Source organism: Anneissia japonica, unplaced genomic scaffold (assembly GCF_011630105.1).
Source record: "Anneissia japonica isolate Jap-2015-1 unplaced genomic scaffold, ASM1163010v1 scaffold287787_len61589_cov178, whole genome shotgun sequence".
In the NCBI taxonomy this organism is placed as follows: Eukaryota; Metazoa; Echinodermata; class Crinoidea; order Comatulida; family Comatulidae; genus Anneissia; species Anneissia japonica.
Window position 1 is genome coordinate 6,040 of NW_022729763.1, and position 16,409 is coordinate 22,448.

The window sequence follows — 16,409 nt, forward strand, 5'->3', positions numbered from 1 at the left end:
TCCAGCCACCAGGTCTACATTACACCCACCAATTCGACCCTCTAATTTGAGATAACTACTTTTTAAAAACCAAAGAGGCCTAACAATCTTCAATCATTCAACACCAAATTGCTGGTACTCCCTTGCAGATTGAACCCCGAAACCCGGACCGTGACTTTTCAGGTCGCAGCTAGAGGCAACGGCAGGCAATCTTATATAGCCCCCTCTATTTTTTGATATAGTAAAATTCGATGGAATAATGGCAGTTAGATATAGGAGTTTTCTCCGATTATGTCAGAATTGGCCATTAGATCCAACCAAAGAAGGTCGGGATATAGCCGTGCATATTAGAAGAAAAGTTGCAGAAGGGTTTAGGCATGGTGAAAATACAAAGGCATGTAAAACTTGTTATATCTGGCTTAGCTACTAGGGCAGGGCCTATGGCTAGGCCTAGCCTTATTAGATGAATAGAGATCATTTCGGTCGCGATAAACAGCAGACCTACCAAGTCTCACGCCTCAGCGCCTCTTCTCACGCTCACCCGCCCAACAATCATTTTCTCACGCCGGCAAAAAAAAACAAAAAAAAAACACAAAACAAAACAAAACACATACACTGTGGCGGGAGGTAGAGTATCGCGTTAGGAAATCGATGAAGATTGGAAGCGCCCTTTTCTTCCTGTACTGCTCATGCGCCTATCCTGTGCTGTGGTATCCAAGGTCAATTGATATAAGCCTATGTTGTGTGTATGGTGTTTATGTCGATTGTCCTTAATATGAGCTCATATATTATACTCATATATTATATATATGTATTATATGTATGTATATATGTATGTATATATATATATATATATATATATATATGTATTATGTATATACATGTCTGACATTTTGCTACCTTCCACACCCCCACCCCCGCTTTGCTTCGTCGATTGTTTAAACTTTCTCACTCCCAGCTAATTTACAAACTTGGCATCTCTGAAACAGCCTCAGTATGGAACGCCGATGTACGCACTAGTGCTGTATGTTTGGAAAGTAATTAAAGGGTTCTGTATTATTAAAGTTTTTTTGGTGCATGTGTTTCAGACTGGGTATTAATTTTATTTATTTTGTCTTTTTTTTATATGCAGTGACTATTTTTACGACAAGTCGTGAAGACAGCTCCCAATGATATTCTTACGACGATCGCTGGCGCATGCGTGATAGTGTCCCTCGTCGCATGGAAAATAAACAAGTCTTGAACTGAGCGAACCGCGACGCTAATTCTAGCCTAGGTCTATCTCTAGGACCAGAGAAAGGCCACACACAGGCTTGGTAGATGCCAGCCTATGCAGCGGAAGAGCTAGGGCCTAGGTGTGAACTACATGTACGCAGCTAGGAATAGCATAGGCCTTCATACTTGTATATGCTCTCTGGTCTGGGGTGGCAGTATAAAACATGGATTTTTCAATTTTGTAAAACACAAAAATTAAACAGTAAAATTAATTAATGTGTAGCCTAGGGCCTATTTAGCCCCCAAACTATATATAGGCCTAACGGCCAAAAAACCTACAAGATTGTTTGCATGTTCAATTTTGTGAATGCGAATCCCCTCGATGGCAGGTATTCCTGGAAATTTATTACCAATTATTTTTATTTGATTACTGATATTACAATTTATTAATTGGTGTTATTTTTCTCTTTTACAGTAAACAACGCAAATGTAAGTCGTTTGGTTTGAGATCAGTGATTGTTACTGTTTGTCATACGTTTGTTTTCTTGTTTGTTGCGTTTCCATTACCATTAATGTTCTGATCATATGTTTTCATTTTAGTACGTAACAGTACTGTATCTATCCTGGTCATAAGGATAACATTTGGTTTCAACCAGGTTAAACAAGAAATAAATAAATAGTACTGTGTGTTCTGTATTGAAAACCATGTTCTGTTCTTGCAGTCCCAGAAGTGAAGTGCGATCGGACGTATGCAGTAGTAACTTTTCAATTTATGAATGCTTCATAATAAAGGCCAATGTGTTTGTTGGTGATCTGCTCCGCTAGCGGATCACCTCTTGTTATTGTCAGAGATCTTTTTTTTTCCCATTTCTTGTTAGCACGATATCTAATTTTACGCGTGCGCGTTATAACGCGCGTCAAACTTTTAAAATGTGAAATCACATTTAGATTAAATTAGAGCACGTTTCAGGCCATTTTGAGCATTTCAAAATTTTTTGAAATTTACCAATATGCGTGCGCAATTTTACGCGTGCAAAACGTATGGAAGCTAGAAATTAATTTTTTTTTGTCACATTTTGGTTTCCTGACATTGTTTTGACAAGTTTCCAATCTTTTCAATCACTCTATGTTGCAGCTGTTTAGGATGAAAGGTGACCCCCAATTTTTATTACATATTCTGAAAGCACATGAGTTGTAAATATGATTTTATAGGTCATAATGGCTGATCAGACATTATGACGTCATCATATTGCCATCTGAATTCAACAAACTGAATATTATCGATGACCTCATTTTAGCAAATGCGCATTTGAGCGTATCTCACCTATTCTTGATCAATTGTCTTCCAACTTTGAGTATGTTATAGCTGAGGCAATTCTCTTTCATATATTTGGCATTTTTTTACATTTTGATGACGTCATCATGGTCTAAATATAGGGTTTTTCTTACCCCCCTCATCTTTCTTTCGTCCAGCCTTTGATGACCCCATAATCACCTTAATCAGTCGTGATTTCTGAATCATATTTAGTGGGTATAAACTTCAGGTCATGGTTAAATGTTATGTACATTATATTTTTGTGCGCGCGTAATAACGCGAGCGTTCGTGTGCGTCAAAATTAATATATGCTTTATATCATGTCTTTTTTTTAATCAGTTATAGCCCCTTAGGATGAAAGGTGACCCCTAACTTTTATTACATATTCTGAAAGCACATGAGCTGTAGATATGAATTTTTATATCATAATAGCTGATTGGACATTGTGACGTCACCATATTGCCATCTGAAGTAAAAAAAACTGAAATTTTATATATGATAAATATTATGAATGATCATTACTCCTTCACCAACAGGCTTTTGTCAATGAAAGTTGATACATATATATCTCATATGACAACAGTGACATTAAGATGCGCATGTGCGTCATGAGGTGCGCATACGCATGAGTAAATCTTTTAAAATGCTCCAAATTCTTTTTTAACAAACTAAATTAGCGTATTTTGCCATTATCAGCATTTAAATATTGTTCAATCCGCACCGCGCACACTTCCTCGTGGGTCAAAAATGTTATTTTTGAATTTAAAAAAAATTCTCCTACAAATTTTATCAGGGAGCTTAGACCCCTCGTTGGGAATTCCTGGTGCCGCCCTACTTCATCAAATCACTGGTATATTTTAATTTTATTTATACATATTCCTATGTAATATTATAAACATGATATGGTAAATGGAATGGCAGCAAACAAGAAAACAATCATATGCAAAACAAATGACATGCTAATTTCATAAATCTCCATTTTATTAAGCATTTTGAACATGGTCAAATAATCGGGAAACACAACAATGACAATACGTGTCTCAAACCAGTACTTTGTACCAGCATTTGTGTTGTTTTCTGTAAAAAGAGAAAAATAACACCAATTAATAAACTGTAATATTATCAAATAAAAATAATTGGTAATAAAATTTCAGGAATAGCGGCCATCGAGTGGGGATTCGCATTCACAAAATTGAATGAAAACAATTTTGTAGGCTTATCCGTTAGGCCTATATATCGTTTGGGGATAAATAGGCCCTAGGCTCACATTAATTTTTCATGTTTAGGCCTAATTTTTGTGTTTTACAAAATTGAAATTCATTTTTTATATATACTGCCACCCACCCCAGGGGAAACACCCATATAATTATTGTAAAAAATCTTACCAACAAGAAGGTACTTCTATCTTATTTTGGTATTTCAGACTTATAGCTTGCACAGGCTGTGACAGGCATGTGTTGCCTTGGTGTGGGCCTATTTTTATATTTGTTATGGTCTGACTGCCCGTCGAGCTCTATCTGACGAGGGGCTTGACCTGTCCGCAGGTGGGAGGCAAGGAGGGCATTTGGGCCCGTCTTCCAACGCTGAGGTGGTCGGACATTTGCCTATCCATAAAATGTTATTTTGATCGGCAATCTCTGATATTATGGCCATATAGCCATAAAAACTCACCCTGTGAAATGTACCAGACTTTTATTCTGGGACCCTGGCCGAGGCTCTGGTAGGTCTCCTTTGGACTCCCCTGTAGGACCCCCTGTAAGCAAATTTCTGGAGCCACCACTGTCCCTCCATCCCCCAGCTTTCACTGAAAATGTTTGAAGCAAAAAATTGATGTTTATTAAAAATCACCTCATATCACCTAATTCGCCAACTAGCATCCATCACTTCTGACTTAATCCTGGAGTCCCCCATTCTAATACTCATAGTTAACTTCAATCATCTACGTTTATAACTTCAAAGCCAATTAAGACTTTGTATGTCCAGTACAGTATATTATTATTAAGAATAATATTAAAAAGCAGCTTGTATTTTTCTAAAATGTAAGGAGATATCTGTAACTTTCATTGTTGTGGTCTAATTGAAATTAACTTCTTTTTTTTTTTAGGTGGATGAGGTCGAGTGTCAAAGGGTGTATACTGCATTGGAGAAACTGTCTACAAATTATTACAAAAATAAAGTGAGTGGACATTACAAGGAACAAAACATGTTTAACTATTGATCCCTGATAAATTGTGTCAAAGGGTGTATACTGCATTGGAGAAACTGTCTACAAATTATTACAAAAATAAAGCGAGTGGACATTACAAGGAACAAAACATGTTTAACTATTGATCCCCGATAAATTGTGTGTGCATTGTACAATGCTGTCCAAGGTGGCTTTTACACAGTGCAAATCATTACCATTAGATGGATTTGTGCGCTATATAAAACTACACTATTATTATTATTATTTATTATTATTGCATTGGAGAAACTGTCTACAAATTATTACAAAAATAAAGTGAGTGGACATTACAAGGAACAAAACATGTTTAACTATTGATCCCCGATAAATTGTGTCAAAGGGTGTATACTGCATTGGAGAAACTGTCTACAAATTATTACAAAAATAAAGTGAGTGGACATTACAAGGAACAAAACATGTTTAACTATTGATCCCCGATAAATTGTGTGTGCATTGTACAATGCTGTCCAAGGTGGCTTTTACACAGTGCAAATCATTACCATTAGATGGATTTGTGTGCTATATAAAACTACACTATTATTATTTATTATTATTTTGTTTCATTTTACATAGTATCCAACTGTAAAGAATGTGACAGGAGCTCTTGGTGTAGATGTAGAAGACTGTAAACTAGCAATGTCAACAGGTTAGTACTAACTCATTTAGTTTGCTGCAATGGGTGGATACCCCACAGCCTACGCCCACTAAGTGTGTACGCAAGAAACACACTCTCAGTGACAATAAAACATGTCATTGTGTTTGATTATATTGGTAGAGGTAAAGAAAAATGTAGAGAAAACCCATAACTAGCAGCACCAATGTTATGGATTGCAAGTGTATAGTCCACGACTACTTAAGTTTTAATATTAATTTTTTTTTTTTTCCCTCATTCCCTAGATTCTATTAGAGAACTTGATGAGATGACTAAAAGTTACTGGTCCAAGATGAAGGAGTTTGCAACTAAAGAGGATAAAATGAAGAGGCAGTGCCCAGGTTCTTGATTTTTAAATACCACCACCAAAGACTACTCCGACGGTAGGTGATGGAGCATATTGAAGAACCGTGCACTGATATTGTGGATGCTGAAAGGATGGTGCTATTTAATTTTTAATAGTTCACCTAGTCAAAGGGATCTACTTCTGCACTTTCACCATTTTTCTCATTGCAAGAAGTAGTTGGTGGTGATCCCTAATTGTTGCAATGCCCTATGTGGTTTTTGAGTTTTATGGCTTAAAATACACAGAAAAGCTGAAAAATTATGAATTATGAGCAACATAATTGCCTTGTACAATCTATTTATTGCAAAAACTGCCAATAATATTTAGTCAATAAAGGTGAAAAAAAAAATCTTTCTTGTCACGATTGATATCCATTCATAAAATAAATATGCTTGGAATTAACTATTGTGCTTTCCAATTAATATCTGAAAGTTCTTCTAATCATAAGTCATGTGTAGCATTCCAATAACTTTCTAGAGAATTTTCTCATCCTTATATATAATATAGAAATATGTACCACACCTTTTGCCAGGGGATACAAAGGACAATCAAAACAAATAAAAAATATACAACAGTAAGACCAGAGGAAGAAAATATTAAAATTGGAAAATTCAAAGAGATCTATTAGATTAAATGTTTGACAACTGCAGACAGAAACAATTGTAGATAAAGTACCTCTCCCCAAAGACACTAGCAAATGGATTGAATCTGGACAGCCTGAACCAGAAGCACTGCTCCAGTTTATATGCATGTCCAATTCACTTTAAGGTGCATAAATATATTTTAATAGTTTTAATGTAAAAGTAATTTAATAGAAAAAAAAATATTTTGCATGGTTGAATCTCTTATTTCATACATATCAACATAATCATTACAATTTTTTTTTAAATTTCAATAAAGTTTACCTATATTGCATACATGCAAGTCACAATCCACCACCAATACATGTTTCCCTTTATGCTTTGCAGTACAAAACCAAGCCTCTGCAATTTCTTAACTTTCAACCTTATTCCCTTTGGTTATTTATCACATACTTTAAATGATTAATTAGAATTTCACACATGTATTAGCATTTTTAGGCTTTGTCTTATTGTCAACATCTTACATTCTGTTAAGTTTGGAAACTTAAAAAAAATTGAAATTCCCTCAAACTTGCTATAACACATGGCAAATACATTAGCCGAACTAAGCAATATTTGTAATAAATTTAACATTAAGAGACCTTGATTTGATGCTTGTCTAACTAACACATACTGTACCTACAATATCTATGAGGCTTGCCATCCCAATACCAGCATCAGTGACCAAAAAATGAGAAATGACTTCAAATATAGTAAGCTTTAAAACGACGGGTCATTTTCTGAAGTCACCTTACTATTGCCAAAGTTTTGAATAAAATCATTATGGCTTCTTTGTAATAAATATACAATACTGCCACATTCTTATGCTAATGACAGTTTTGGGATTACGCTGGTTTAGGATGGCATTCTTCATATGCTGTTGCCCTGTATTATAATACCAAAACAGAGAAGAAGCCAAGAATTAAAAATGCCTATTTTATACAAAATTCAAACATTTTTCTAGATTATTATATTCTATTTGGGGCGATCAGCTATGTCTTTAGAGCGGCAACTATTCTAACACCATCTACATTATGTGATGCTGGCTATAATCTGTATAAGCTCCGTCATAATTTTAACTACAGGTCCTGGGTTCAACCCTTACCAAAATAATCCACTGGATTTTTTATATAGTGTACAGTTCTTTGTTATTTATAACTTAAGGCAACAAAGGTCCAAGTATTATCAATTGATCAGTTTTCCTAAATGCAACACGATAGTTAAATAATTATGGGGTATAAAAACGACAACTTTGATGAGAATGTACAATAAACTAAATTAAAAATTATAGGAATATATTGGTTTTCAAAATCATGACACATTAAATATTGAACTCCAATTGTGTGCCAACTAGATGCTTTAATTAAAAAGTACACATTGATTGGTTGATAGACTTTTTAGGAGAAGTCACGATCGCTTAGTATGATTGGTGCAACAAGTGTCCATGCGTAAATAAAAATGCATATCCAGCAGGATGACATCTTCACCCATACTGCTCCAGTACTTTGAGTAAGCTTGTCTGCAGAACTTGAATTAGGTCTGAAAATGTTTTTTAAAAACATTGTTTTATTGGTCTACAATAAATAATAAATTTATTTTCACAATAGTACAAGAATTGTAAAATAGTACAAAACAAAGAGTAAAACATTTAGTCTAAAGCCAAATTGAGTCCAGACACAGTTTCGGTGAAGGATCAGCAGAAGCTGTAGTGCAAGAGTAATATCTGGTTGGGAATAGACCTTTCGCTAAGTCCCGCCCCTTAGCTATTGTTGCTAACGTCCGAGTCCCACAAAAACATTAGCGTAAATGTATGTAAACATGTGAATTTGTGTAAACACACACATTCTCCTGGCCATGTTCTGATTGGTCAGTTGGATTGACTTAGCAAGAAGTAGTTTGAATGACACTCTGGAATGGCCTATTGGGCAGTTTTCAAGCTTTAATTATCATGGATTGTTGACCATTTGGTTACCATTTTATGAGCCAAAATGTATGGCATGAGTAAACATTTTAAAAAGCTAGACAAATTCCCACCCTTTGAGCCTGATTTTGAAATATTTATATGCAACGCAAATTTTTGTCCACATCATTTTGAGTAAAATAGACCAATCAGAGGCAGGAGTATGCACTTGTCCAACATCACACATGCTTACAGGCATTTACACCATTGTGGGACCTCGCCAACAATATCCAATGTGTGGGGCTTAGCGGAAAGGTTCAATAAAACAGTATACTAACTTGAGCCAGTTGGTCAAGGTCATCATGATATACAATGAAGCCAAGAACAGGAGGATGTGGAAAAATGAGTAGCTGTAGGCAACCGCTTCTTTCTCATCATCCCATACAGTTTGTCCAGCCTCTGCATCACTGTCACCCTCTGCTCCAGATTCTAAAAACAGATAAAACTCAAGTTAATTTAAATGTGGAAGTGGTTGGTTTGTGGTTCACAATCATGATGTATTATTTCTAATTATTTAAACTAAGTCTTATTTACAAGGCTTAAAGGGTGGGGAGTCTTAACATAGTATTAAAAATTGCCTCAATTAAATTACACAAAGTCACAAAATAAATGTTTATAATCTACCTTTCGAAGTTGTAGAATCTGAGCTCAACAAAACCTTCTGTGAATGAGAACAAAACAGAAATTTACTAGCTATTTGGAAGTACCGCACTGTCCAGATTATCGCATTTTATTTTAAAAAAACATGATATGCCCAAATATGATCAGTCATGATGACATCACATCATGACCATATAGTGGCATCATGAATATGGGCATACAGCAGTTTTTTGTCTCATAAAATTTGAAAGTTTAGACAGAGCTTTATAAAAATATTTTATTTGATGGAATCATTTTTATAGAAGGCTGTAAGAGGTCCGAAAAAAAAACAAAAAAAAACAGATCTCAGTGAGTGACAGATATGGGAGGAGGGGACAAAACTTGCTGAAATAGTTTACAATTCCGTAACAACAACCCATTTCTCCACCTTAATTTTTAAGATCCTTCATATGCCCATGTTGAATACAACTAAAGTGATACATACTGTACGATACACATAAAGAAATAATATAATGATAATGTTAAGAGTCAATGACACTAAAGATTCTTTGCACAAATATAAATTAAATTTTGGAATGAAATACAGTTTACAATATTTATTATAATAAATAACAAAAGCATATTCTACAAAACGTGTACAATATATAAAGTGAAGCACAAAAAAGGTAAAGCAGTTACAAAACAATGCAAATCAATATAACAACATGGTGCAAATGAATTTAACAAAAACATACAATATGCATACACCAATGTGAGATTGGTGTAACAACTTAAGGTTATGAATGTTAGTCAAAGGAGGCAATGTGAGGTTGGTGCTTATATTATTAATGTTAGAAATTGACAACACAACTTTTCGTTAATTTACAAAAAATCATTAGCTACAGAATTTTCCAAATCCATCCATCCATCCATCCATCTCAAGAAAACCAAAATTTTCAAAGGGTATTTGTAAAAGCGCCCTATATCATTGAACTCTGACGCTTACCTCATTTGCACCATAGAAAGTTACCTCCTACAACCAAAGCAGAATAATAATTAAAAAGAATTAACTTTCTACAAGAGGAGTTTTTAATGATATCAACCACAGGTAAGCAATGCAAATAAATCAAATTAAATATCAGAATTGTACAAAAAACAGGGATGGGATCTTGCATGCCAAATTATTTATAAAAACACTTTTTTTTTGTAATATTGCTTCTTTCACTTTTATGAAGTATTCATATTAAAATGATTTAAAAAAAATTTAGTTTTCATTGATTTACACACTTTTTACGACAAAAATCTTCAAAAAGTAAAAGGACAGTATTATTTGTTTTTAATAAAAGGAAATTATCTTTTCGTTGTAATTTTTAAATTGAAAATTAATAATAATAGTAAATAAGTATGTTTATAACAAATATTCTCACTTTTGATTTGAAATTTTGTTAATAGATGTTTCTACTTACAATTATTTGAAAAAAAAAACCATTTTAACACAATAATCGTTAAGTTTCTATTGTTAATGTGATTAAGCAAATACTCTCAATGATACAGTAAATGTTAACTGTTGATAACATATTATTATTATTATTATTATTATTATTATTATTATTATTATTATTGTTTTAGACCTTATATTATGCATAAGGTACAAACCTAATAATATAAAACATGTTTAAATTTGTATATGAAATTACTGTAATCATGTATGGTATGTAAGAACAGATGTTTTAAGTAACATACTGTAGTTACACAAACTACATAGATCGACATGTATCATAATATAAATTTCATGCAGCAGTAAATTGAATCTCAAACTATAGGTTATGGAACAAAAAAAGCCACTTATGTTACTGCAGCATGTACCTGATTCGAGTCTGTCTCCAAGCGAGAGAAGGTCTTCCGTGAATAAATGGACAGATGGATAGACAGTTGGAAGAAAGAGAGAATATGAAAATCACCAGTCTAACACCTTACTTAAGCACCATATCATAAAGTGCAGTACACACTATCAAGTTGTATGTAACAAATGTTTGTAATCTCCCAATATATGGCCATGGTGATGTCATATAACATCCATATAAGGGCATGATGATGTCATATTACACCCATACAATATATGGGCATCATGTCATATCACACCCATATATGGACATGATGATGTCATTTCACACCCATATATGGGCATGATGATGTCATTTCACTCTCATATATGGGCATGATGATGTCATATCACACCTATATTTGGGCACATGCATATATGGTCATGATGATGTCATATCACATCCATATATTGACAAATCACCAGTATTTGTCACATAAAACCTGATGAATGTGGACTAAGGCTTAAAAACCTTTTTAATATAACACAAACAAATGGTAGTAGTACACCACAGATAAAATATATATCAGTTAGTTTAAGATTCTAATATACATGTTAAGAGGAAGGGCGGCAATAACTTAAAATTAACATAATTTTAGAAATTGATCTGTGATACATGGTAATAGTAAATTAATAAATGAGTGATTACTTAATGGGTTATTATATGCATTGTTAATATATAAATAAACTGACAGATTCATTGTTTGATTACTTAATTAAAAAATGTTTAAAGAATGATAACTAACTTCTGAATAGTAGTTCGAAGTTCATCCAACATTTTCAATATTTTCACAAGAATACAAAATATACACTAGAGGAGGTGGCCAACAGTATATGTATGTATATATATACTGTTATAAAAATTAGAATATGATGACATTTTATTTTACGTCCACTTTTGTGGGAGGGGACGGGGTAAAAAATTATGTTTTGTAAGCTTGAAAATGATGGGATAATAGAATGCCTCCCCTACTGTAAGTCAATTATTTTCTTTCACATAGATCTTATCAAAAGGGTAACACTATTAGATTTCTATATGCCTCTTAGTGCCTTTTCTCAAGGAAAATAAATTCCTATTATCTATTAAAGGTCCATTAACACTGAATCCGAATTATCAGATCGGAAATCCTACTGAAGAATTGAAATGTTGGCATTCAGCGCATCGGAAACGGTCAAAATCTCGATTCAGATCCGTTGTGAATGAGTTTTAAATCATGATGTTTGTATTAAATGGAATTTCAAAACAGTAGGACATTTTCTACTATGCAACATAATCGCCAGCTACACATAAAGGAAAATTCAATATATGCAGTACACACATAATTCCATACAGTTGATAAACTAAATGTTATGTTAGTCACAAATTAAGGTGCTAAATTTTAAAGTAACAAGTTTTAGCCAAATTAAGTGACAAATTCATGCAATTTGCCTAAACTGGGATATGACATCATTTTTTGGTTGTCATTATGTAACCCAAAAGTGTTTTTTGCCAAAAACAACAAGAGAAATAATCATAACCATATATTTTCAAGCTTTTGACTTGGTCATGGCTAGGGACAGAAAACAATACACTTTTTTAGGGCCTAATCTGCTACAGTAAATATTATTTACTTTCAAACCTAATATCAAGTATTAAAGTATTATTCTGCTTTACAATTTACATAATCTTGTTAAAAAGGCAAGCAGTGAAAAAGAACCAAATACACACACATGCACATGTAAAAATACAAGAAAAAACAAAAGTACATAATGAACATGGGGGGGGGGCAGGAAGGAACTCTTAAGGCCAACTCAGAGAGCATCGGTCGACGCAGCCCGAACTCACACAGACCCGACGCGACAAAAAATCGCGTCGGGCTGCATCGTGCGACGCTGTCTGAGTTGGTCTTTAGAGGGGTGCTCACCCTGCCAATTAGTGAAAAGAAAAAAACCCATGAACATGCCACTGAGCGGGTGAAAAATTTTAATTTTCAACAGGTTAATGTTCAACAAATGCAGTTTAAATGATATAATAATGGATGGATATGGATTATGTGAAATAGCTGTATCAATGGGTGAAAGATAATATACAAGGAAAGTAAAGTGCCAGATATCATCTTGACCATTCAATTGAAGAGATTGTTATGTAGCAGGGTTAAAGACTGAAAGGACGAAGATGAAATTATGACCTATTTCTGATCATAGTGATAGAATCACTGACAGACAATAATATTTAAATAAGATTAAAAACACTCCATACCTCGTTTCCAGTCAATTTGCCAACGTTGTTGGTGCTTGCTGTACGCATGCTATTAATGTAAAAAATTAACCGACATTCAATAATAACTTTATTTTTTATTACAGCATTAAAAACATTAAATAACCTACAATGCAAACAGGCAACAAAGCAGCACACTCAGAACAAATTTAAAGATATAATTTATTCAACAGGAGCTTCCACTGTCGTCAATGCCTGCTTCTTCCAGAGAGTGAGTAGAAAAAGAAAACTAAGCCAAAAAGTGAAAAACTATTGAGAATTTCAGTGTTTAAATTACATTATTTATGATTTATTAATAATATAATTAATAATAATACTAATACACAATAGCTAATTGCTATTCCATTTTTGAAAATGCTTATCAGGGATCCTTACCAAGCAAATACAACGCAGACAAACCAGATGATAAAGCCTAACCAGCTCTCCGCATTCAGTGATACTCCAGTGTTGGTGGTCGATGTCCCATTACCAAGGAAATCAGGAAAGCCAGGGTTGCATGCTGCAAAAATGAATCGGTGAAAGATCATTTGATCAACTACATTTTGAAATTATGCTGCACAATTGGTAAAGAAATTGAGTTCAGCTTACATTACATCACAACATTAAATTTGTTATGACCACAAAATAAGATCTTGAGTGGGGTCCTATGGCACCCTCTATTACTTTCATTAACAATACACACTTGCATTTTGCATTCCTGATTACAATGTCACTTCATTACCAGTCGCTTATTCGACTGGTTCATTTGGCTGACTACATTTTTTTGTTGAGTATTATTCGTTGACAACGAAAATTAACGTAAACCAGAGTGCGTTAATCAGCGTTAAATTATAAGGTTACATTTCAGAAAATAAAAATTACAATATTTATCCACATGAAGTCAAAAAATAATTGTAGGGTAAACAGAATTCAAAAACTGGATGAAACAATTTTTTTTATGAAAACCACATACTGCCACAAGCCAAAGCAACCTTGATTACACAGTGTGTATATACCAATTTTGTTTTGTCTAGTAAGTAGTATTTACCAGTTTTCTATTCGACTGGTTGTCTTCGTTAAGTAGGATTTTACCACTGCGCAGATTGGCGTGGTTTAACGAAGGGCGACCAGTCGAATACGGCCAATATTTACCCATCTAGAAGCTTTTGGCTTTGTGCAATAAAACTACAAAATGTTATTTTCCTTTTTCTGTTCTACCCTTCTCTGCCAAGAGTTAAACAATCTATTGAAAAATGAAACACTTTTACGCCCGTATTCTTAAAACAAACTTTAGTCTAATTTCAAACTAGAACTTAATTTAGTCTTAGTTGCAACTTCAACTTCAATTTGTATTCACAAACAACGTAATAGAAGTTCTAACTACGACTAAATCAAGTCCTAGTTGTAGTTCAGCTGAAGACGACTGGCAAGCAACAACTATCAAACTAACCAATAAAAAGAGCTAATTTAATAGCAGATGAAATTTTAGAGATCCGGTAATGCGGAAGAATATTAAACTGCCGTCTGTCTTTCAAAAACATATTTCCTCATAATTCATAATTGACCATTATTCGCATAACTAATATTATATACTAATAACTATATTAGTTGTTAACATCAAACGATAGAGAATTTGAACTGTCACTAAAAATTTGCTTTCTTTGGAGAACTATTATAGTTGAGGTCGAGCGAGGGCGGTGCCATCTTTGTTGTTGTTACGGTGAATCTACGTGGCCACAACGCAAGAGGATTTCGTGTAAATCAGGAACTGTTGCATGTGGCTAGCAAAACATGCTAACTTCGCCTTTTGGAAGCTAAACGTAATGTCCCTTTTCTTGAACACAATGGAGATACATCAGACCTACTTATACAATCGTTGTTATTCATTTCACTTTATCGTAAGTCACAAAAAGCACGTTTTCATTGGGATAAATATTTCATGTCGGCGATTTTGCCTGACCCTAGGCTGACTAAAAAAATCGGCCTGCGGAGGTATAATTTTAGGCGAGGTTCACGTCATTTAGTCGTAGTGCTAGTTGAAGTTTGTTTTAAGAATACGAAATGACGTAATTTTTAAGTTTTAGCTTGAACTACGACTAAAGTTTGTTTTAAGAATACCGGGGTAAGATTTTCAATGTAAGCAGTACAGTAGAACCCTAATAAGAAGACATTTTCGGGACCAAAAATACTGGTGCCCTCTGAATAGGGGTTGGTCGTAGTGTTTAAAGATACACTTTCCTCCATTTTGTGGCTGAAAAAGTGTTCCCTTAATAGTAGTGGCCCAAAGGACGGGTTCTATGTATTTTATAATTAATGTTACTATTAATATTTCTATTAATAGACTCTTACCTTTATCAGGTGAGCTACTCATTGCCGACCACGTCAAGTAAACGACATAAAGAGAAATGACTGATGATTGGAGCAGACCAGATCTAGCTTGGGCTGCAAAACACAAACGCTTTCACAAATATTTTATCATTCAAAGACCAAAAAAAATTTATATTTGTAAATGGCCTCAGAGACATCATACAACTTGTAATTCACTATCAGTAAATATTACATTAAATTGATCTAGAATAGCTTCTTTGTAGGCCAAATATACAGCTTTTTGTGGCTACAGGATTTTGTGACTTGCTTGATCAACACAACAGATAAAATTGTCCCAAGTGTCTTTCTATAAGGTACCAGCATCATAGGTTATTTGGGCTACAGACATGCCAACCCCTACAAGGCCAACAAGAGGAGTCTGAAAAACTTCTGAGCGGAGTTTTGGCAATGTGACAGGGGTATTCTGGGGTCACTCTAACATATTTTTTTGTTTAGCCAATTGGCTAAAGTCAACAATTTTTTTTAGCCAATTGAAGCTGTCTTTAGCCAAAATTTGATGAAAATTTTTAAAAATCATTAGCCAAAACTTGCTGACAGAACATGGTGTCCAACATGTTCGACAGTAGAGTCCAAACCAAGGGACCAACTCGAGTCCTGCCTGGGCGGATCCAGAGATGTAAAACGGGTGGTCGGGTGGCGATCTGGACAACACTACTCTGGGGGGGTGGGGTCCCCACAGTAAATTTTCTCTCCCAAAAACAAACATCTGATGCATTTTTGGGAGAATCAATTACCTATGGGTCATTCCGTGCCAACTCAACAAATGGGATGGCTGGGTACCGTCTCAGATTTTCTTGAAACTCGGATATAATGTGCACCAACATGTCTGACGAACAAACCCAAAATTTGACTTGCCAATTCCATGTCTGTCTCTTATATGAAATTTTAGGGTCATACCCCTTTTTAGCTATCAATTATGACATATTTGTAAAGTTGCATTTTCAATTAGCCATATCTTCAAATAGAATAAAGATAATTAACTGAAAATTGATATCTAGACTAACTTTTGGCTG

General features: G+C 34.2%; 2 protein-coding genes across 5 annotated transcripts in view; one reads left to right on the plus strand and one right to left on the minus strand.

Moving 5' to 3' along the window:
• The first annotated feature begins 220 nt into the window (after window positions 1-220).
• Window positions 221-6,080, plus strand: LOC117114728 (ubiquinol-cytochrome-c reductase complex assembly factor 2-like). The gene is made up of 4 exons (XM_033258423.1): window positions 221-373; window positions 4,614-4,685; window positions 5,307-5,379; window positions 5,631-6,080. The coding sequence occupies exons 1-4, from the start codon at window positions 239-241 to the stop codon at window positions 5,732-5,734; spliced, it is 384 nt and encodes a 127-aa protein (XP_033114314.1). The 5' UTR covers window positions 221-238; the 3' UTR covers window positions 5,735-6,080.
• LOC117114727 (probable serine incorporator) overlaps window positions 6,012-16,409 on the minus strand; it is a 26,797-nt gene continuing 16,399 nt past the window's right edge. The window contains exons 8-15 of one of the 4 annotated variants that reach the window (XM_033258418.1): window positions 15,358-15,450; window positions 13,405-13,528; window positions 13,012-13,060; window positions 10,757-10,789; window positions 9,897-9,923; window positions 8,936-8,972; window positions 8,590-8,740; window positions 6,012-7,890 (exon numbers count right to left, since the gene is read on the minus strand). In XM_033258418.1, coding sequence (XP_033114309.1) covers window positions 7,749-7,890; window positions 8,590-8,740; window positions 8,936-8,972; window positions 9,897-9,923; window positions 10,757-10,789; window positions 13,012-13,060; window positions 13,405-13,528; window positions 15,358-15,450 — 656 coding nt within the window. In that variant the 3' untranslated portion in view covers window positions 6,012-7,748. The remainder of the gene's footprint in view (window positions 7,891-8,589; window positions 8,741-8,935; window positions 8,973-9,896; window positions 9,924-10,756; window positions 10,790-13,011; window positions 13,061-13,404; window positions 13,529-15,357; window positions 15,451-16,409) is intronic. The other 3 variants (XM_033258421.1, XM_033258419.1, XM_033258422.1) reach the window with 3 other exon arrangements.

What these genes read in the sequence shown, in the direction of transcription:
- LOC117114728 (XM_033258423.1), top strand. Translation starts at nt 239, where the DNA reads ATGGCAGTTAGATATAGGAGTTTTCTCCGATTATGTCAGAATTGGCCA. An exon ending in GGCATGGTGAAAATACAAAG is followed by an intron (nt 374 to 4,613) that starts GCATGTAAAACT and finishes TTTTTTTTTTAG; the next exon opens with GTGGATGAGGTCGAGTGTCA. An exon ending in TAAACTAGCAATGTCAACAG is followed by an intron (nt 5,380 to 5,630) that starts GTTAGTACTAAC and finishes CTCATTCCCTAG; the next exon opens with ATTCTATTAGAGAACTTGAT.